Genomic DNA, 23,224 nt, shown 5'->3' on the forward strand with positions numbered 1-23,224 from the left:
AGGATTTTTTTCTTAATTTATTGTATTTTCCACAGTGAAGCTTCAGTGACATCACCCAGCCACCAGGAGGCGCTAGATCCTCTGACTAAAGAGACATTGGATAACAGGAGTGACGTCAGAGCAGCCGATCGATGGTCAATAGAAGCGATTGATCGGCTGCCGTTACGTAATGAGCTGCTGGAGTCGGAGGGAAGTGGCGTCGAGGCAGCAGGTAGGAAACAAACTCCACTTTTAATCAGATTAACGACAGATTTACCCCAGAAAGACGCAGATTTAACCTCACAGCTGCAGTTCTACAGCTAAAAAACACAACTTTTACTGTTGATCTGCTGCTTGTGCTGCTGATTTTACTCTGAGTGTCACTTAATGTTTTTTTTTTTACAGTTCAAACCAAATAATTTGCATGATTTCAGTGTTTTATTCCTGGAATTCACACATAAATGTAAATATTAATGCATTAAATGTGGAGAATATCAGCTGCAGTGACCAAAAAACAATAAATTACTCCTGAAAGTGATTGTTTACATTTTTATGTTACAAAATGTTGATGATTTATGTAGAAAATAAAGTAATTGACATTTAAAAACAAGAATATGAACACAGAAAAATCTAGATCTTCATCAGAGGGAGTGAACAAAAGTTAGTTTAATGAAGTTTAGCTGATTTGTTGAAGAAAAAGAAAAACTACCTCAAAGAGATAGAAAATTAACACAAAGCAACCACAACGACATCCAAAATTAACACAAAAGAACCTCAAAGAGACACAAAATTAACACAAAACAACCACAGAGAGACACAAAACAACCACAGAGAGACACAAAACAACCTCAAAGAGACACAAAACAACCACAAAACAACCACAAAGAGACGCAAAACAACCACAGAGAGACGCAAAACAACCACAAAGAGACACAAAACAACCACAGAGAGACACAAAACAACCACAGAGAGACACAAAACAACCACAAAGACACACAAAATTGACACAGAGAGACACAAAACAACCTCAGAGACACAAAACAACCTCAAAGAGACACAAAACAACCACAAAGAGACACAAAATTGACACAAAACAACCACACAGAGACACAAAACAACCACAAAGAGACACAAAAGAACCACAAAGAGACACAAAACGACCACAAAGAGACACAAAACGACACAACCAGACTGTAACAGTTCTCTTTGTGGTTCTTTGAGGGTTAACCTTCAGGAATGTCTGGATTCAGGATCAGAGTTTTAACTTCCTTCTCTCCGTCTCACACTTTCACTTCTCCTCTCAGACTTGCTGCTCTTCCTCTTCCTCTTCCTCTTCCTCATCTTGTCGTTGCCACAGAGATGCCGGTGACTCTTCCCCGGTTTCCCAGCCTACCGCGGGGCGTCACCATGCCGACGCTGCTGGGCTCTCTGCCCCGAGGAATCAACCCTCCCAGTTTACCCCGAGGACTCACCATGCCTAGCCTGCCCAGCCTGCCCAGCCTGCCCAGTCTGCCCAGCCTGCCCCGGTTTCCCAGCATGCCGCGGGGCGTCACCGTGTCGTTGCCGAGGGCCATCGCCATGCCGACCGTCTCCCAGGCTCCTCGGCGGCTGCTGCAGGACTGCTGCTCAGTGTTTGACCACCAGACTGCTGGAGGTAAGAAACACCTAAAAACACCATGATGGCAGGGCAGACGGAAAGAAGACACACAAAGAGACGCAGAACTGACAAAAGATACACAAAACAATGAGAGAAATACACAAAACAATGAGAGAAATACACAAAACTATGAGAAAAATACACAAAACAATGAGAAAATACACAAAACAATGAGAAAATACACAAAACAACTAGAAAAATACACAAAAATAACAGAAAAATACACAAAATAATGAGAAAAATACACAAACCAACCAGAAAAATACAAAAACAACTCGAAAAATACACCAAAATACCAGAAAAATACACAAAACAATGAGAGAAATACACAAAACAGCCAGAAAAACCCAAAAAGCAACTAGAAAACTACACAAAACTACCACAATAAGACACAAAACAATCATGAAAAGACAAAAAAGTACAATAAAGAGAAAAAAGTTCCAGTGAAAGCCACAAAACCACCGACAAAAAACACAAACTGGTCACAAAAACACAAAAGAATACTACTAACAGACACAAAACAGCAGACAAATACACAAAAATACCACAAAGAGACGCCAAAGTACCAGAAAAATACACACAATGCTCACAAAAAGGCACAAAGTTACTACTAACACATGCAACACAACCTGAAAACAACCACACAAAACACAGACTGGGTAGGTTGTGTGTCTGTTGTGTAGATTGTGAGTCTGTTGTGTAGGTCGTGGGTCTGTTGTGTAGTTTGTGTGTCTGTTCTGTAGATTGTGGGACTGTTGTGTAGGTTGTGGGTCTGTTGTGTTGGTTGTGTGTCTGTTGTATAGGCTGTGTGTCTGTTGTGTAGGTTGTGTGTCTGTTGTGTTGCTGCAGGAAGTTTTCTGATGTATTTTTGTGGAACATAAATCCAGATTATAGAGCTGAGCTGCTGCACGTGGACCAGTAATACTACAAATACACACAAAATACACACTAGTACTACACTAACACTGATACTAGTACACACAATACACACTAATACAACACCAGCACTGATAGAAATACACAAAATACACACAAGTTCAAATATAACACTGTAATCAACACAGTAACACTACAGAAATACAACACCTTCACAGCTCTGTGGTAAATCTGGTTAATAAACTCTTCATCATGATGAGGATGATGGTGGTGGTGATGTCAGTGATGATGAATGAAAGGGGGTGGAGCCAGGCGCAGTGTGTGTGTGGAGGATTAAATCCAACATGTGTGTGATGGAGACGATCTGCAGCTGTCCTCATGTACGGTAAGAAATACTCACTTTAATAGATTCTGATCATAGTTTTAGTGTTTAAATGACGAAAATATATATAAAAATACAGATTTACAGGTTTTATTAATAAAAAAATCTGCTTTTAATCAACTTTGATCAGATTCTCCTCATTGTTTTATTGTGAAAATGACAAAAATGTGCATTAGAAACCACATTCACAGGTTTTTTTTGCCCAAAAATGGTGCAGAAAATAAGATTTTAACCTGATATTTCATTCATTTATGATTTAATTGCATTTTTATGGAGCTTTATTACTGGAAATGCACTGTAAAACATAGAATATGTGAGATTCAATCAAATTTTTATTTGTCTTGTTTCATTGAGAAAATAATCACAAAAGTTACATATAAAAACAGATTTATAGTTTTTATTTACATAAAACAGGTGTAGAGATATTTATTAATGCTTTTTAAATAAACTTGTGAATTAAATACACTGTAAAAAAAAGGAAACACATTGAATTAATCATTTTTATCTTTTAGTGGTTTTAGTGTCAAAAATCAACCTAAAAAAGCAGATTTACAGGTTTTATTTACCGTAAACTGTTGCAGAAATTAAGATTTGTTCCCTTTAACTTTAGATTTTATCCTCAGATTGCATTAATTTATGATTTCATTGGATTTGAATTGAATTTTATTCTTGGAAATGCACTGTAAATCATAAAATATTCTGACTTTTATATTCATTCCATTGAGAAAAATCACAATAGTTAACATGTAAAAAGATTTTATTTACGTAAAACAGGTGTAAAGATCTTCATTAATGCATTTTAAATGAACATGTGAATTAAAGGCACTGTAAAACAGGAATTTTTTTGAATTTGTCAACCATTTTAATATTTTTCTGGTAGTTTAAATGTTAAAAGAGTCAAATACAAAAATTAACATTTTTCGTCTTGGCATCAAATTTTCAAATGTCATTAACTTATCATTTAGTCACATTTAAATTCTCTTTTATTACTGGAAATGCACTGTAAAACATCAAATATGTGATATTCAATCCAACTTTGGTATTTTTTATTGTTGTTTCAATGAGAAAAATAACAAAAATAAAGAGAAAAACCAATTTATGCAGGTGTAGACAAATTTATTAAGATATATTCAATGACGTTGTGAAACAAATACACTGTAAAACAAGAAGTATGTTGTATTTCTCAGTCATTTTAGTCTTTTTCTAGTTGTTTTAGTGTTGAAAAAGTCAACAATAAACATGCAATTAAATTTCCAGGTTTTATTGAGATTAAACATGTTCAAAGATAAAAAATATGTTTAGGTATTTTTGTTTTACACTGTAAAACATCACTGTAAAAAAGTGTGGAATCAACAGGATTTTTCATTAATTTTATGTATATGACTGTTTTATAATTTCAAATAAATTTTAAATTTTTATATTTATATTTCAAACTTATTAAAAATACTGAAATAAATAAATAAATAAATAATAATAATGAAATAATAAAAAAATGCTGCTTCACCGGTTTATCAAAATTAAAGCATCTAAATAATCCAAGTTCACACGTGTTTTGGTTAAACAGTTTATATGTTAAATTTAAAAAGTACAGTCTAATAATTTAACTCCATATGTTTGTTATGTGAGAATTAAATTTAAAACTGACATGATTCAGATCTTGACTGTAGAAGTTTAAAATCTGAACTGATTTTATTTGATTTTGTATGATTTACAACCAAAAAAATGAACATTTTATTGTCACCAATCTAAATATGTTGTTTTTGTGTTTGCCAAGAACATTTTTAAAAGCTGAAGCTGATTTTCTTGAGAAGATTCCATAAATTGACCAATAATCATGGCAAAACGAGGCTTCATTATATTAATATAGAAAAAATAATTAAGTGTATGGTCAAAATGTGTCAGTTTTTATTCTTTATTAAACATTTCTCATTCATTTATGCATCAAATTTTTCATAGTAATGCTGCACTAGTGTGATTATAAGAACAATCAGCTTTTCCTATAAAGAATGTTAATCAACACATGTAAAGTGGCTGCAAATAAAACCTCAATTATCATAAAGTGACTAAAAACAGCAAATTAAACCACTGAAACCCATTAGAAGAAGCACAAACACTAAAAACATGAATACATTAAATAAAAAGCTTCCAGAGTTCCTGTTTCCTGCGACCTTGCAGTGGACTCTTTAAGCTCTCCTAACTAAAAACACAATATAAACACATTATGCAACAAACGCCGAAGGATTAGCGCTTAAGACGTAGCATTACTGCTGTTACATTGTTGTGTGTGTATGTTCCGGCTCACCTGTCTCTGTGGGGACCATCTGTATTAAGGAGACGTCTTCGCAAAGTGGCCATGCTCTGGTTCTGGTTCTGGCCCGGTTTTCACTTTGGGGACATTTTAGGGGTCACGTATAGTTTGAGAGTCCAGACTAGAGTGAGATTCAGGGTTGGAATTGAGGCTAAGATTAAGGACCTGGTAAATCATGAAGTCCACGAGGGTCCTCACAGCATGTGATAGACCAGCGTGTGTGTGTGTTTTGAGTTGGCCGTTGACCAGTTGTGAATCTCTCGTCCTCTTTAATCCCCCAAAACCCTATTACACCGAACATGGAGAGAGATGAAACATTAAAAAAAGATATTTAAAAAGTCCACAGACTCTCTGCTGCCCCCTGGTGGCTGCAGATTACCATATATGTGGACACATTATGCCAGTATTGAAAAATAATGTGATAAATTCAGTATTAAGTACATTTCTACACCACTATGTACTGCAATATCAGTTTTTCTATATCACTTTTTAAATTTCATTTAAAAAATTAAATACCTTATAGCTCAAGTCTGACTTTTTAATCACTTGTTTTTTGTTAGTAAGTCAAATGTCAAATCTGAAAATAATATTTAGTTTTTTTAAAAAGTTAAAACTGTAAATAAAAATCCAAATTGATTACATAAACAAAATTGAAGTCCAACATATGAGATTTTATCTTTCTAATTTTATAAGACAGTCCAAATCTGAAAATATTAGATAAATAAGCAAATTTAAAGTGAAAATTATGACAAGAGAAAAAGAATACAGACTTCAATTATTTATAGTTACAAGAATATTTTATTTTAAATCGAAGTGAAATCAACAACTTTATTTGTAAAAAAAAATCAGTTTAATAAAAAAAACATAGTTATGGTTTAACTTTTTTAAAAATATTTTTAAGTCACGTCTAAAAGCTGAAAATATCAAATAAATAGTCAATTTGTTTGTTAAAAGGTAAAACCTATGAGATCTAAAGGTAGTATTGTAATAATATTGACGGAAAGTAGAACTTCTCACTTTACATCTTGTAATTTTGTAATAATTTGTCTGTCCAGCGTTAAAAATGAATGTGTAAGATCAATTATGGGTTAAAAAGTTTACAGTTTTAATAATAAAAAATGAATAATGTCAACATAGTCATAAAATTAGTTCCATGTTCACCAGAATGTTTTAAATAAAGAGAATCAAAACAATAAATTAAAATTCTGAGATAAGTCAAACCTTTTAGTTTTAAAGCATTAAATTAAAAGTTATATTTCAGATTTTTTTATCCCAAAATTTTGTAAAATGCCAAATACATAAAAGGGTACATTTGGAATTTAAGGAAAAATGAAAGTTTGTGTCTCTGAAAAGTTTTGATTAAAATGTCAACCTTTAAATATTTAATCAAACAATGACATAAAAACAGCAGACTTTGAGGTGAAAGATAAATACAGGAAATTGAAAATCTTTGTCTCCAAACCTTGTATTTGTCAAATTTCAAAACTGAAAATATGAGAAAATAGCAAAAAGCTATGACATATGACTTACAAAATATGTAACAGAAAATGTAACTTTTTAATATCCATGTTAAATTACATTTTTTTTGGATTATTTTATATATAATGGTTGATTTTTGTTTTTGTGCTTCCACAGATTTGTCTCAGTAATAGAAACTTTTAACCATTTTGCATTTTCAGATTTTGTGAAACCTGGATTTGACGGACTTTAATTTGTAAATTTGAATGGACTTTATTAAGCTTCTGTTTCTTCAGGTCTTTGCGGCTGCTGCTGGGCATTGAGGCCTCGCTACAAGAGGCTGGTTGACAACATTTTCCCAGAAGACCCCGAGGTAAAAAGAAACACAAAATATTTTTAACTTTACTGCCTCACCTCTCCACCGGTAGACATTTTAGCCTTTACGTGTCTTGATTTTCTCATTTCGTGTGTCGATTTTCTCATTTTCTCATTTTGTGACTCCACATGCTCATTTTGAGTTTTGTTTGTTCTTGTTTTGTGTCTCATTTTCTCAATTTGTCTTGTTTTTTCTCATTTTGTATCTCGTTTTTTCCATTTTGTATTTAGATTTTTCTCATTTCTTATCTCGATTTCCTCATTTTGTGTCTTGTTTATTCTCATTTTGTGTCTTGATTTTCTCATTTTGTCATTTGTTTTCATTTCGTGTCTTGTTTGTTCTCATTTTGTGTCTTGATTTTCTCATTTTTGTGTCTTGATTTTCTCATTTTGTCATTTGTTCTCATTCTGTGTCTCAATTCTCTCATTTTGTCTTATTTTTTCTCATTTTTGTGTCTTGATTTTCTCATTTTGTCATTGTTCTCATTTTATGTCTCTATTCTCTCATTTTGTGTCTTATTTTTTCTCATTTTGTTTCTTGATTTTTCTCATTTTGTCTTATTTGTCTCATTCTCTATCAAATTTTTTCTTGATTTTTCTCTTTTTGTCTTGTCTTTTCTCATTTTGTGCGTTGCTTTTTTCTTGCTTTGTCTTTTTCTGATTTTGTGTCCTATTTTTTCAATTTACATCATTTTTTTCTTATTTTGTGTCTCCATTTATCTCCTTTCATGTCTTGATTTCTTCAGTTTGTCTTGTTTGTTCTCAATTTGTCTTGATTTTCTCATTTTGTGTCTCGATTTTCTGATTTTGTCATTTTTTCTCATTTTGTCTCAATTTTCTTACTTTGTCTTTTTTCTCATTTTGTGTTTTGCTTTTGTCTTGTTTTGTTTTTCTCATTTTGTGTCATGTTGTTTCTTATTTTGTTTCTCATTTTGTGTGTTGTTGTTTTTCATTTTGTGTCTTCTTTTGTCTCATTTTGTGTGTTGTTTTTCATTTTGTGTCTTGTTTTGTCTCATTTCGTGTTTTGATTTTTTTCGTTTTGTGTCTCGATTTTTCTTGTTTTGTGTCTCGATTTCAGTGGAAATAACAGAAGTATGTTGATGTGTGGTCAGGATGGGCTGGTGAAAGCCAACATGGAGAAGCTGACGTTCTTCGCTCTGTCGGCTCCGGAGAAACTCGACCGAATTGCTGCTTATCTGTCGGAGCGTCTGACCAGAGATTTGAACCGCCACCGCTATGGGTCAGTACACACAAATACTCTACACTGTACTACATACATATACCACATGTACTGAAACTTGTCTCAGATTAATTTAAACATTGCCTGCTAGGAAATAATATTTAACTTAATGTAAACAAACACTCATTGTGTCACATGGAAGTTCTGGTAACTTTTCTGAAAATATCCCAAAGTTTTAACTCCCTAAAATAATGTAAAAAGTGCCAAATGAAAATGTTGTGAAAAAGAAAATTAATTTAGGTTAGATTGCATGAAGTACACTGAATAATACAATATCCAGAATCTGAAGCATGGCCTCTTGGGAATGACTTTTAAAATTAATTAAAAACTCATATGTAACATCAGAAAGTTGATATTTTATTGTATATAAATAAATGTTACAATGGTTAGTTGATCAGCAGAAAATGAATCTTGAAATATGCCGTTTTTCTGCTTTTTATTACTCATACATGATACTGAAATTAGTAGTTTTTTAATATTTAACTAGAAAAGCACTCGGAGAGCGCATACCTCTGCCAGGCCATCTGTCTGTCTGTCTGTCTGTCTGTCTGTCTGTTAACAGCATAACTCAAAAAGTCATGGACGGATTTTCACCAAATTTTTGGTGAAATTTTGGTTACTTTTGATCTTCCGGACATTCTGTAAAAATTTGGTGAAAATCCGTCCATGACTTTTGAGTTATGCTGTTAACAGACAAACAGACAGACAAACAGACAAACTCCGGTGATTACATAACCTCCTGGCGGAGGTAATTACAGATTAATCAGAAAAGCAGATTAATCAAAAACAAATGTAATTTTTAGTTCCAGTCTTTGAATATATACAACCCCATTCAAATGAATGAGAAAGTGTCCTAAAACTTTTGACAGGGGGTGTATATTCATCATTTATCCATGTATTTGTAAATAGATCTTAGCATGAGTAATAGCTGTGGCTAAGTTAAAATATTTACAATCAGTGAATTTACTGTAAAATTAGAAGAGGCGAAATTTATGTTTCATCTTTCATTTACAAACACATAGAAAAAGTGGTGTAAAAAACTCTAAAATCCAGTTTAATTGTGTGTTAATACACAGCCCCGCATTGAGCAGCAGTGTGATTGTTTTTCAGGTATGTTTGCATTGCCATGGAGGCGTTGGAGCAGCTGCTGTTGGCTTGTCACTGCCAGAGTATAAACCTGCTGGTGGAGAGTTTCCTCGGTACACTGCGACTGCTGCTGGAGGCCGACAAACCACACCTCCACATCCTCGCAACCAACTCTGTATCCGACTTATTACATTACTTATTATCATGCTTTTGGAATCATTTTGTTGGCAAAAAAGAGAAAAAAAATGTGATTTTAATTTTGTTTCATTTCTAACTGTACCACAGGCGCTTCATTCGCCAGTTTACTGATGATAGTGTTTTGCCTCAGTAAAGTCATTACAGGAAGTTTTTTATTTGTTTAAACATATAACTATTAACATAAATATATTCAATACATCATCTGTGTATGTCTGTTGATCTAAGTGGAGTTTATGGTAGCGTTAATTGGTTTAAGTTAAAGGAAAACTGTAAATTTCACAGAATATACATTTTAATCGTGTGAGCTTTTGTTTAGGGAATTAGTCCAAAGTGAGGTCGGTAAAATGTCTTCCAACCTCTCTTTCATATATAACAAGTATAATGTTCAATCTGCATGTGAAACTACTTACCTTCTTTCACCATCAAAATGTCTTTTATCTTTGAGCAACGAGAGAAAATAGTTTTCCCCTCATTTTACTGACAGCATCCCTCAGAACCTGATTATACAGCTGAGAGCTAGTGGTTGCATTGAACAGTTATGTATGTAATCTTTAAGCTGCCATATTTCCATCTCCACATGTAAGATTTACGGTACATTTAACACATGGGGATTCTGGGTGTGGATCTCTGCTGGATGTGTTCATTCACAACCGTCTGCTCTTAGTCGTCTGTCAAGTTTCAAAGCTGAAGATATGAAATGAAGAGTTAAAAAAATCCCAAATTAAAGTCAAAATTACCTAGTAAAATTTATTCATTTGATTTACAAGCAAAGGGGTTCACATTAATGCATTAAAAAGTCAGATTTTGACTTCTTATCATAAAAACTAAAAGCCTTGAATAAAGTATGTGATAAAATGTCAGACTGTATATTTTATAATTTAGTGTTTGTCAAATCTGTAAAGTGACAATCTACATATAAATTGCAAAACATTACAGTTAAAAATTGATACTATGAGACAGGAAGTATAAAAAGTTAAGAATTTTAAGTGTGAAATGTAAAGTCCAAACTTTGAGTTAAAAAGGTAAAAGTCAGACCTGTGACCGTTTACATAAAGGTCAAAGAAATGAAATTACAAATCTGATGTGTTGTTATTACTGAAGATATGTTGAATATTCCATGTTATATGTGGTGTTAAGTTTTAAGTTAAGTTGTTGTCATTATTTAATGATGTTATAATTTGGTAGTTTATAAAGATGATGTTAACTTAAGCGTTTCTTGCTGTTTTATGATTTTACAATGTTTTCTGTCCTCTCTAGTTTGTGAAGTTTGCGAACATCGAGGAGGACACGCCGTCGTACCATCGCAGCTATGACTTCTTGGTGTCTCGCTTCAGTGAGATGTGTCACTCCGAACACGATGATCCTGACACCCAGAACAAGTCAGTTTCTATCGGTGTCTTTTCTTTTATAACAGCCGGTATGTTCTTGTACATTTGCAATAACTGTGCTTTCACACAGTTAACCAGCAGCTATTATAGTACTCCGTCATTTAACAGATATATACATATTCTCAATTATGAGGGTTTTATTTCTCTTTTATGATATTTTAAACCCACCACAGATCCCAAAGTTTCAGTGAAAAGATGCACTATAGCAGATGATTCTGTATTTTACCTCTGAAAAAGTTGATTTCTGGACTGCTTGTGAACTACGAAAGGGACAACAGCTAAACGTGTTAATGTTATGTACTGAAACTACACAGAACATTTAAACTTAGGATAGCAGATATCCATTGTTTATTGATTTGCAGGTGATACTGTGTTTTACCTCTCAGAAAGCTCATTTGAGATTATTTTATCACTACAAAAGAATTCAAAGCCTAGAATGAGTTACTGTGTTGTCAAATGAGAAAGTATAATTAGATTTATGATTGAAAGCAGTGTTGCAGATGTCGACTGTCACAGATTTGCACATGATTTTGTGTTTTTACCTCTGAGAAAGCTAATTTCTGAATGATTTAACTACAAAGGGACCAAAAGCGAAATATGAGTTAATGTTTTGTACTCAAGCTAAAAAGAAAACTCAAATATATAGTTAAAAAAAATTAGCAGATTCCCATGTTCACCAATTTGAAAATGATACACTGTTTCACCTCTGAGAAAGCCAGTGGGTTTTGTGTAAATTACATAAGATATGAGCAAAAAATTTGTAGAATCTATAAAAACAACCCCAGATCACAGTTAACCCTTCGATGCACAACATGGGTCAAAGGTACCCATTTTCCATTGAATATGGGCCACCTTTGACCCATTTGTGCATCAAAGGGTAAATGTAAATGATAAATACACAACATACTAAGCAACACTGTAATGCACAAACTTTTGGGATTTTTTGTTTTAGAAGAAAATACATACTTTAGATGAACTGTATACTTCCAGGATCCGTGTGTCAGGAATCCGTGGACTGCAGGGCGTTGTCAGGAAGACGGTGGATAACGAGCTGCAGGTTAATATCTGGGAACCTCGTCACATGGAGCAGATTGTCCCCGCCCTGCTGGTCAACCTGGAGCAGCACTCCCCAAACGACAGGTACGATGCACTCCTATAGTCATTACTTGGTCTAATGACATGAAAATTAGTTTTAATTCAACAAGTTGTGCAATCTTTTTGATATTTTATATTCTTTTAGACTGTTTCAAGAAAAAATATAACAGTCTGGTTTTATTATTCATGTTCCTGGATCCAAAATTAGTTCATGTTATTCAGTAAAACTAGGGATATAATGACGTTTATAAGCAGTACTGCAGATGCTCACCGATTTGCAGATGATTCTGTGTTTTACCTCTCAGAATGGTATTTCTGGACTTTCTGTAACTGCAACTAACTAAAAGCTAAATATAAGTTAATGGCATGTATTCAAACTAAACACATTATTTATATTTCAATCTATGGGCAGGAGAACACATGTCCAAATGTGTGCAAGTGTGCATAAAGTGTGCTGATTTGCTGATGATACTGTGTTTTACCTGTCAAAACACTATTTTTTATATCTACAGAAGACTCAAAAGCTAAATACAGGTCAATGTGTCCTCAAATGAAAAAGTATATTTAGATTTATAAGTGTAAATTGTATAGCAGATGCCTGCATTTGTAGAGCAGGTGATTCTGTGTTTTACCTCTGAGAAGATCATTTCTGAATTGTTTGATAAATACAAAAGTATCAATAGCGAAACATGAGTTAATGTTACTAAAAAATATATTCAAATATACACCCGCTGTCAAAAGGTTTAGGACGCTTTCTCATTCATTTGAATGACAGAGCGTCCTAAAACTTTTGACAGGGGGTGTATATTAGTTAGTTTAGCAAATGCCGATGTTCACAAATTTGCAGATGATACACTGTTTTACCTCTAAAAAAAACCCGCAAAACAACCAAAAGCTAAATATGAGTTGATGTTATGTACTAAAACTAAAAATATATTTAAATTTGTATTTATAAGCAGGATAGCATGTTCACAGATTTGCAGATGATACTGTGTTTTACCTGTCAGATAACTCTTCGTTTGCAAAGACATGTAAGCTGCACATGAGCTAAATGTGGTTTAAGCTTTTGTCTTCAAACTACAACATAAAATGGACATAAAGGATATCTGAATAGAATTTATAGTATTTATACTATACCTCATTGTAGCTCATTTTAGGTCATTTTTGACAAGCAAAATTTTGTGATTTTCTTAACTATCGATGTAATTGAACAGGGTTTTGGGTTTTGGTTCTTCCGTGTTTGCAGCGGGTCTCCAGCAGAGCAGACGGAGGTTTGTTTCAGGGAACTGCTGGGCCGAGCTGCTTATGGACACATTAACAACGCTATCAGACCGGTGCTCATGTAAGATACGCTCTGTTTGTAGTACTGTAGAAGTAGCAGGAAGCTGTAAATAATCCCCAAAGACTTCTGATTTAATATGGGAATGTAGCAGGAGATGTATCTGAGTACAAATCACCGTATTACTGTGATTCCAGGCACCTCGACAGTCACAATCTTTGGGAAGGAAGAGGATTCGCTGTCCGCTGTTTTCAGATCATCATGTACTCAATTCAGGTGAGTAAATACACTAACACTGACTAAACTATCAAACTACTTAAAACATTAGCGCCTTTTAAATGTTTAATACATCTACTGTGAACATTTAATGATATTTTAGGTAAATATAAAGCACAAATTGTCCTGGAGTGTGCTTAATTTTATATAACTTTTACACCTTCAACCAAAATGTACCTGCACTAAACTTAAATGTTAGTTTATTAAATTTAATTGTACTTTACAAAAAGTTAAGTTTAACTAAATTTCATTTAAGTATCAAAATGTACTTAAAAACAACATTTAAATATATTATATGGAAAATAGTTTGTCTCTAGTGTATTTTTGCAAAAACAAAACAACAGTGGCATCGTGTCAACAATTTCACTGACTCCGTTAGGCCCAGATATAACCTGTTAGCTCCTGTTAGCTTCTCTTAGCTCCTGTTTGCCCCTTTTAGCCTGCTTGTGTTTTCCCCTTTTAAGGCCTGTTAGCTTGTATTAGCTTGTATTAGCTTCTATTGTCATTTGCTAGCTCCAGCTAGGATCTGTCGCCTCCTGTTAGTTAGCCTCTGTAAATGATTCTTACTCCTGTTAGCCTCATTTAGCTTCTCTGAGCTTTTATTAGCTCCTATTTGCTTCTTATAACTTTTTAAAAACTCATATTAGCTTCTGTAAGCTCCTGTTAGCACTTGGTCTTTCCAGTCAGGATCTGTCGTCTACGGTTACTGCTTGTTGGTTCTTGTTAGCCTCTGTTAGTGACTGTTGCTCCTGGTAGCCTCAGTTTGCTTCTCTGTTAGCTTCTTGTCGCTTTTGTTCCCTCATATAAGTTTCTGTGCACTTTCGTTTGCTCCTTTTAGCTTCTGTTGACTCCTGTTAGCTTCTGTTAGCTCCTGCTAGCTTCTACCTAGCAGTACTCTGGTGGACTGCATGTACTTGTACTCCACTCTGCTGTTCTGTAACTGAGCTGTACTTGTTGTCAGTCGCAGCACTCTCACCTGGTCATTCAGCAGCTTCTGGGTCACCTGGATGCTAACAGCAGGAGTCCGGCTTCGGTCCGGGCCGGAATTGTGGAGGTTCTGTCGGAGGCCGCCGTTATAGAAGCTACCGGATCTGTAGGTGAGTCAGCCGCCACCACACCTGGATGTACCTGTATGTACCCTTTTTGTAAGTGGATGTACCCTTTATGTACCTGGATGTACCCTTTATGTACCTGTATATACTTGGTTGTACTGTTTACGTACCTGAATGTACCCTTTATGTACCTGGATGTGCCTGTATATACCTAGATGTACCCTTTTGTACCTGGATGTACCCTTTATGTACCTGGATGTACCCTTTGTTTACCTAGATGTACCCTTTATGTACCTGGATGTACCCTTTTTGCACCTAGATGTACCCTTTATGTACCTGGATGTACCCTCTATAAACCTGGATGTAACCTTTGTGTACCTGTATATACCTGGATGTACCCTCTATGTACCTGTATGTACCCTTTGTGTACCTGTATATACCTGGATGTACCCTTTATGTACCTTTATGTACCCTCTATGTACCTGAATGTACCCTTTATGTACCTGGATGTACCTGTATATGAGTCTGAAGCGTGACACTGTTTGTGGGCCCCCTGCAGGTCCCACAGTGCTGGAAGTTTTCAACACGCTGCTACGACAGCTGCGGCAGAGCGTCGACTACCAGCTGACCGGTTACTATGACAATGCCGGGAAGCACAAAACCACCTCTAGCGAAGAGGAAACACTGCAGGACGCCGTCATCAGAACCATTGGTGGGTTGACTCGTCACCGGTTCTGCTTTTGTGTCACCTTGTCTCATCTGGAAGCTGATTGGTTGTTTCTGTCGGCACAGGATCCTTCGCCAACACACTTCCTGTCTACCAGCGGTCCGAGGTCATGCTCTTCATCATGGGGAAGATCCCTGTCCCTGGTATCTACCCTGCCCTTGGGTCGCCCAACGCCGGCTTCGAGGGCAGCAGAATGATCCAGGTGATGCTGCTCAAGTCCCTCCTCCAGGTGAGTTCTCAGCTACTGGTGGCACCTGTTAGTTAATGTTTGCTCCTGTTAGCATCTATTAGCTACTGTTGCCTCCTATTAGCATACATTAGCTCCTCTTAGCTCCTGTTAGTTTCTGTTAGGTCCTGTTAGTCCCTGTTACCTCCTCTTAGCACCTTTTAGCCTCTGTTAGCATCTGTTAGCTCCGGTTAGCATCTATTAGCGTCTGTTATCATCTGTTAGCTCCTGTTAGCTCTCATTAGCATCTATTAGCTTGTGTTAGCTCCTATTAGCATTTATTAGTTTCTGTTAGCCCCTGTTAGCTCTCGTTATCCTCTGTTAGCATCTGTTAGACATTGTTAGCTCTGTTAGCGAATAGAAGCTTTTGCTCTTTTTACCTCCTGTTAGCATGTATTAGTCACTAATTAGTCCTGGTGAGCACCTATTAGCATCTATTAGCCCCTGTTATCATCTGTTAGCTGTCATTAGCATCTATTATCTCTTGTTAGCTTCTATTAGCATCTATTAGCTCCTGTTAGCCTATGTTAGCATCCATTAGCCCCTATTAGCTCCTGTTAGCATCCATTAGCTCCTGTTAGCCCATGTTAGCATCCAGTAGCTCCTGTTCCCTCACGTCCTCAGGTTTCGGAGCGCTATGAAAGCAGCAACCTGCTAACGGCGCTCCCCTCGTCCTTCCTGGAGCCTCTGCTGTCCTTCACGCTGATGGAGGATCCGGAGATCCGGCTGCTGGTTCTGTCCATCCTCACATCGCTCATCGACCGGCGCCACAATGTCGCCAGGCTCAGCGGCGCCACCGCCAGGTCAGAAAGAACCACTGAAATACAGCGACTCCCCTGGTGGCCAACAGGCGTCACTGCAGGTTAGGTTTAAATAAAGAAATGCTGTCTGTCCACAGTACTGCGTTGGATGTCTCGTCATTGGAGCTGAAGGAGGACAGAAGCTCTCGACAGGACATCCTGTTCATGAGAAAGGTCAGTTTATCTCAGTTTATTAACGGCAGAAACAGAAAGAATCATCAGAGGTAAACGCTGTGTTGTCTCATTTTTCTTATTTTGTGTCTTGATTTTTCGAATTTTAGCTTTTGTGTATAGGTTTTTCTCATTATGTGTCCTATTTTTCTGTTTTTTTGTCTTGTTCTCTTCATTTTGTGTTATTGTTGTCATTTTGTTTCTCAATTTCCATATTGCATATCATATTTTTCTCATTTTGTGGTTTATTTTTCCTTATTTTGTGTTTCAGTTTCCTAATTTTGTGTCTCATTTTGGTGCATTTGTTTTTAACTTTGTTTATAATTGTTCTAATTTTGTGTCTGGTTTCTTTCGTTTTGACTTGTTGTTTTTCAGTCTCGTGTCGTCTCCTCTCTGCTCCACAGGAACAAAAATTGGGCATTTTGGTGATTTTGTTTTGGTTGTTTTTCATCACGTTTTGGAAATATTTTGCCTTTCTTTGGTCATTTTGTGTAGCTCTTGGCTTCTCGTTTTGTTGGTTGGTTTGGGTTTTAGTTACATCTTCTCTCATTCTGGTTTTCTGTAATTTGTGGAAACTGCCTGAGTTTGGAGAATCACCTGGAACCAGGAGGGAAGAAGTCTCTGGTTTTTGATTCTGAGTTCCCTAAATGTCACTCTAAAGATGGTGCGTTCAGAGACCATCTGAAAGTTGATTATTGTGTCTGTTCTCACTGTTTCTGGCTGATAAATAGGTATTTTTTTTACAGTGAAACTTGATTTTCAGCAGGTTTTGTGGTTCGGATGTTAAACATGTCATGATGTTTTCAGCACGCTCAGCGCCTCTACAGACACGTGTTCTTGGCGTGTAAGGAGGACAGCAGCTCTCGTAGCCACTACCAGCAGCTCTTCATCCTATTGGCTGTGCTGAGCGTGGAGCTGGCCAATGAGGAGGTGATGGTGGACCTGATCCGGCTGGTTCTGGCTCTGCAGGTACAACGCCGCCTCTGAGATTAAAGCACCCGGTCGCTTTCTGAACGCTAAACGCTCCGTCTGCTGTTCAGGAACTGGCCTCGTCCAATCAGGAGCCTCTCACACCGTTGAACCGATGTGGTGTTCATGCCGTCTGCGCCGCCGCCCTCAGCGTGATGTCACAGCTCGGACCACCGCCGCCGCTGCAGCAGCACGTCGCTCAGGTGAAATACCGATTATCGGTCAAACGAGTTAAATTTCAACAACGAGAACCAACAACGCTGAATATCTGATCAGATAATCGATCGATTGTTGTGAATCTGCAGGTTATAGAGAGTCGACGCAAAGATGCTCCACACCTGCTGCCTGAAAACATCCTCTGTGACTCACAAAGGTAATAACACAAACCCAAAAATACAACAAAGAGACACAAATAACAACAAAGACACGCAAAACTACTGCAAAGAGGCATGAAACAGCCACAAAGAGACACAAAACAACCACAAAGAGACACAAAACAACCTGAAAGAGACACAAAACGACCACAAAGAGACAAAACAACCACAAAGAGACAAAAGACAACCACGAAGAGACAAAACAACCACAAAGAGACAAAACAACCACAAGAGACAAAAGACAACCACAAAGAGACACAAAACAACCTCAAAGACACACAAAGTAACCACAAAGAGACACAAAGCAACCACAAAGAGACACAAAATAACAACAAAGACACACAAAATAACAACAAAGACACACAAAACTACTGCAAAGAGGCATGAAACAGCCACAAAGAGACACAAAACAACCACAAAGAGACACAAAGCAATCACAAAGAGACACAAAACAATCACAAAGACACACAAAACAACCACAAAGAGACACAAAACAACCACAAAGAGACACAAAGCAACCACAAAGAGACACAAAACAATCACAAAGACACACAAAACAACCACAAAGACACACAAAACAACCACAAAGAGACACAAAACGACCACAAAGAGGCACAAAACGACCACAGACAAAACGACCACAAAGACACAAAAAACACCCACAAAGAGACACAAAACAACCTCAGACACACAAAGCAACCACAAAGAGACACAAAGCAACCACAAAGAGACACAAAACAACCACAGACACACAAAGCAACCACAAAGAGACACAAAACGACCAAAAATAGACACAAAACAACCACAAAGAGACACAAAACAACCACAGAGACACAAAATGACCTCAAAGACACACAAAACAACCACAAAGAGACACACAGCAACAACAAAGAGCCACAAAACGACCACAAAGAGCCACAAAACGACCACAAAGAGACACAAAACGACCACAAAGAGACACAAAGCAACCACAAAGAGACACAAAACGACCACAAAGAGACACAAAACGACCACAAAGAGACACAAAGTGAGCAGATGAATTTGTAACTGTACAGGAAACATCATTGACATTTTCATCCTCTGTTAACATGAAATAATCTGGACTAAAGGATAAAACTGACAACATAAATCTGCTGCAGACGTTAAATGCTGAGAATGAACTGTGTAGATGTGTTGGAGGGTTTAGATCCCGGCGTTCTGTTTCAGTCTGCCAGACGGCGAGCTGAAGGTGGACCAAGAGTTTCTGTTCGTCCAGTCAAAGATCTGCGAGGCTCTGACGGCGAGCAGCTACAGTTCTCACTGTGAACGCTTCAACACGCCATACACACCTCAGCTGACAGGTAACAGCACACCTGGAAACACCTGGATGTCGTCTGGAATATGAATCTCTTTTCCTCTCTCCCCTGCTCATCGTCTGTAGGAAGATGTTTCACCATGCTGGATGGATCTCCAACAACCTGCTCCTAAAATGTAAAATTTACTCTAAAACATGTGGGAATATTAAAATTCATTCTAAAAATATGTGAGAATATCAGAATTTATAGAAAAAATATGACAATATTAAAATGTATACTAAATAATAAATATGTGGGAATATTAAAATTTTACTAGAACGTGAGAATATTAACATGTATACTAAGAACACGTGAGAAGATTAAAATTCATCCTGAAAAATATCAAACTTGAAAACATGATAAAACGATAATTTACACTGAAAACCTCAGAATATTAAAATTCATACTAAAACATGAGAATATTAAAGTTTATAGTCAAAACAGTTGAGAATATTAAAATTTACACTAAAATATGTGAGAATATTAAAATTTATACTAAACGTGAGAATTTTAAATTTAATACTAAAACATGTGAGAATATTAAAATTTATACTAAACATGAGAGAATTTTAAATTTTATAATAAAACGTGAGAATATCAAGGTTTACAGTAAAAACAGTTGAGAATGTTAAAATTTACACTGAAAATGCAAGAATATTAAAATTTATACTGAAAACGAGAATATTCAAATTTAGCGTGAAAACATATGAGAATATTCAAATTTACTCTGAAAATGTGAGAATGTTGAAATTTATTCTTGAACCATCTGAACACTCTAAATGTTTCACTGCTGATGAACTGGGATCAGTTAGATTTTGACTGTTTTAGGGTTTTTTTTAACGAAACATGCAAAATAACGTGATTTTGGTCGGTATGATGTGTTCAAGGACCGTCAGAAAATTGAAAATCTGCCAGTTCTTTCTGTTTCTCATCCCAGATTTCTGGAATGATGTTGAATTCTTTCCAACTTTTGTGTTGATGGAGAAAATAAAAATATGTCTGAACCTTTTCAGATGAAGATCGTCTGGCGAAGAGGAAGAGTGTCGGAGATGTCGTCTCTCTGCAGATGGAGATGGACCCTCAGAGTCCTGAGACGCCTCAGGTACCAGTCAATCAATCAATCAATCAGTCAATCAATCAATCAATCAGTCCATACATCTTCCTATGTGATGGTTTGTCTGTGTCTATAGAAGCCTCAGACGGAGCAGATCACCTTTGAGACGCTGAAGAATGCCATCGGTGGGTTTGGATTCACACCAGAATACGTCTTTAAGGTCTAGTTCGATGTAATCTGACGTTTGAAATGTTTCCTCCTGAGCTGAACCTGAGTTTGTCTCCAGAGGACCGAGGCTTTGTGGAGGAGGAGGAGAGGAGGAAGAGGCTGGAGGTGGTGGAGATGTTTCAGACGGCGCCGTTCGAGGAGATCGCCGCTCACTGTGGATCCAGGGTGAGAAGATAAACCCACCACCAACACCCTCAGTTATGTGGTTCTTCTGCTCATAATGTGGACGGTTTTCTGTTTCCAGGCGTCGCTGCTTCAGTCCAAACTGGATCAGGTGTTCGATCTGATCATCCGTCCTCCTCCGTCTCCGTCCGGACAGTCACCGCCTCGATCGACGCCACTCTACGAGATGAAGTTTCCCGACCTCTGTGTCTACTAGACGTCAGGAGAGCAAAGCTGAAGACTAAAAGGACCCATAAATGATTTGGGTAGTGATGAAACTGTGAATAAATGGTGCAGTTAGCATTTGGAACTGTCAGCCAACACCATGGATAAACCGCTGAACTGTTAGCTAAAGGTGTGGATAAAAAGTTGGTAAGGGCCAGCTTAAAGTATAGCTGACAGTTTTAATTATTAGCTAATAGTAGGGCTAAGAGTTGGATGTGTTAATAATATGAGTAAATACATAGCTGCAGGTGGTAGCTGAAAATATGGATACACACTTGGAACAGTTGAGATGTTAGCCAATATTCTGGAACAACAGCTGAAAGTATAAACAATTGAAAATGGTTTGCTAAAAGAATGGAAAGAAACTTTTTGCCAAAAGGAAACAAATTTTCCCCTAAATTTTATCTTGCGCTTCAACAGTTAGCTAATGTTATGGCTAACACTTGTAATTGTTATCCAAAAGTACTTTTAACAGTTGAAACTATTTGCAAATAGCATACCTTGCAGTTTAAATTGCTAATTAGCAGTATGCCAAAAATAATAGTATCAAACGTTAGCTATAAGTTTAGCTTGCATTTCAACAGTTAGCTAATATTGTTGCTGACACTTGTCATCGTTAACTAAAGTTACTTTTAACAGTTAAAATTCTTTGCTAACAGCTAATTGTATGGATAAATAGCTGCCTGTGTTAGCTAAATGTGTGGATAAACATTTTGAACATGTTTGCTCAAAGTCCGGCTAACAGTGGAAAATGTTTGCTTAAAATAATATTATAATAATATATTGTTAGCTATGCCACAGGTTAACACTTGAAAATGTTAGCTAATTGGATGGCTAAACAATTGGAATGTTAACTGATATTATGCAACAACTGAAAGAGTGAGCTGAACGTGTGCGATGATTGGAAATGTTTTTCTAAAATAATGGAAAGAAGCTATTTGCCAAAAGTATGGTTAACAGTTTGAAACTGTCGTCACATTTCAACAGTTAGCTAATGTTCTGGCTAATGCTTGTTATTGTTAGCTAAAGGTACTTTTAACAGCTAAAATGATATGCTAATAGCACAGTTTAGAGTTGAAATTGTTATTGCTGTGAACAAGCTCTAACTGTGTGACTAAATAGCTGCAAACATTAGCTAAAAATGTGAATAAACATTTGGTATATGTTAGCTCAAAGTCTGGCTAACTGTTGAAATGTGACCTAAAAGCATAATGAACGACTTTGTGGTTAGCTGATAGCCTGGCTAACGGCGGAAAATATTTGCTAAACATATGGCTGGCTATGGAAATTATGAACTAATTGTATGGCTAAATAATTTAAATGTTAGTTAATATCATAGAACAACACTTGTAATTGTTAGCTAAAGGTACAGTTAAACTTATATGCTAAAAGCTAATTGCATGACTAAATAGCTGCAGATGTTAGCTAAAAGTGTGGACACATTTGGAACACGTTAGCTGACAGTGTGGCTAACAGTTGAAAATGTTTGCTAAAAGTATGGCTGGCTGTAGAAATTGTTAGCTAATACCAAATATGAACACTTGCAACTATTAGCTAAACGTACTGTTAACAGTGAAAATTATTCACTAATAGCATAGCTTACAGTTGACATTGTTAGCTATTAGAGTGGCTATCAATAGAGATTTTTAGTTAGTACCATATCGTGCGGTTGACATTGTTAGCTAGTAGCATGGCTATCAGTTAACATTGTTAGCTAATAGCATGGCTATCAGTTGGCATTATCCACTACTAGCATGGCTATCAGTTGACATTGTTAGCTAATAGCATAGCTTACTGTTGACATTGTTAGCTAGTAGCATAGCTTACCGTTGACATTATTAACTAGTAGCATAGCTTACAATTGACATTGTTTACTAGCAGCTTAGCTTACAGTTGACATTGTTAGCTAATAGCATAGCTTACAGGTGAAATGTTGGCTAATAGCTTAGCTTACAGGTGAAATGTTAGCTATCTGTAGCGTTCTCTGTTTGCAGGAGATTAGGACGTAAGAGAGGAAAGGCAGCAAAGAAGGAGACCAGCACTTTGTGGTCACATTTAGTAAAAATTTATGACATAAATCATGTTTTTTTCCCCTCGTTTTAAGTGAAAAAATGTTCTCCTATGGCTGTTTTGTTCTGATCAGACAGATTTTATTTTTTAGTTTAAATAAGACATTTATTGTTCCTGAGCTGCCCTGATGGGTAAAATGCTCCTTAAGTGAAGTCCTGAAATAAATCTGTACACAAGTGATATTCATTTTACATATACTGCACTTTTAAATTATTAAACTTCATCTTTAATCTCA

At 36.3% G+C, this 23,224-nt stretch overlaps 1 protein-coding gene across 1 annotated transcript; it reads left to right on the forward strand.

Annotated features, from left to right (window-relative positions):
* Positions 1 to 1,270: 1,270 nt before the first annotated feature.
* On the forward strand, positions 1,271 to 23,224 carry LOC110971664 (protein EFR3 homolog B-like). The gene is made up of 21 exons (XM_051941665.1): positions 1,271 to 1,633; positions 6,957 to 7,033; positions 8,148 to 8,275; positions 9,386 to 9,536; positions 10,817 to 10,938; positions 11,938 to 12,087; positions 13,289 to 13,384; positions 13,519 to 13,597; positions 14,559 to 14,694; positions 15,209 to 15,361; positions 15,442 to 15,605; positions 16,227 to 16,405; positions 16,501 to 16,576; positions 17,381 to 17,542; positions 17,614 to 17,745; positions 17,848 to 17,915; positions 19,123 to 19,256; positions 20,264 to 20,352; positions 20,441 to 20,489; positions 20,591 to 20,697; positions 20,777 to 23,224. The coding sequence occupies exons 1-21, from the start codon at positions 1,339 to 1,341 to the stop codon at positions 20,909 to 20,911; spliced, it is 2,682 nt and encodes an 893-aa protein (XP_051797625.1). The 5' UTR covers positions 1,271 to 1,338; the 3' UTR covers positions 20,912 to 23,224.

Source organism: Acanthochromis polyacanthus, chromosome 22 (genome assembly GCF_021347895.1).
Source record: "Acanthochromis polyacanthus isolate Apoly-LR-REF ecotype Palm Island chromosome 22, KAUST_Apoly_ChrSc, whole genome shotgun sequence".
In the NCBI taxonomy this organism is placed as follows: Eukaryota; Metazoa; Chordata; class Actinopteri; family Pomacentridae; genus Acanthochromis; species Acanthochromis polyacanthus.

Excerpts from the sequence above, each read along its gene's own strand:
- LOC110971664 (XM_051941665.1), top strand. The coding sequence starts at position 1,339 with ATGCCGGTGACTCTTCCCCGGTTTCCCAGCCTACCGCGGGGCGTCACC. Across the intron at positions 15,362-15,441 it reads CGCCGTCATCAGAACCATTG|GATCCTTCGCCAACACACTT; the intron begins GTGGGTTGACTC and ends CTGTCGGCACAG. Across the intron at positions 17,746-17,847 it reads TGCAGCAGCACGTCGCTCAG|GTTATAGAGAGTCGACGCAA; the intron begins GTGAAATACCGA and ends GTGAATCTGCAG.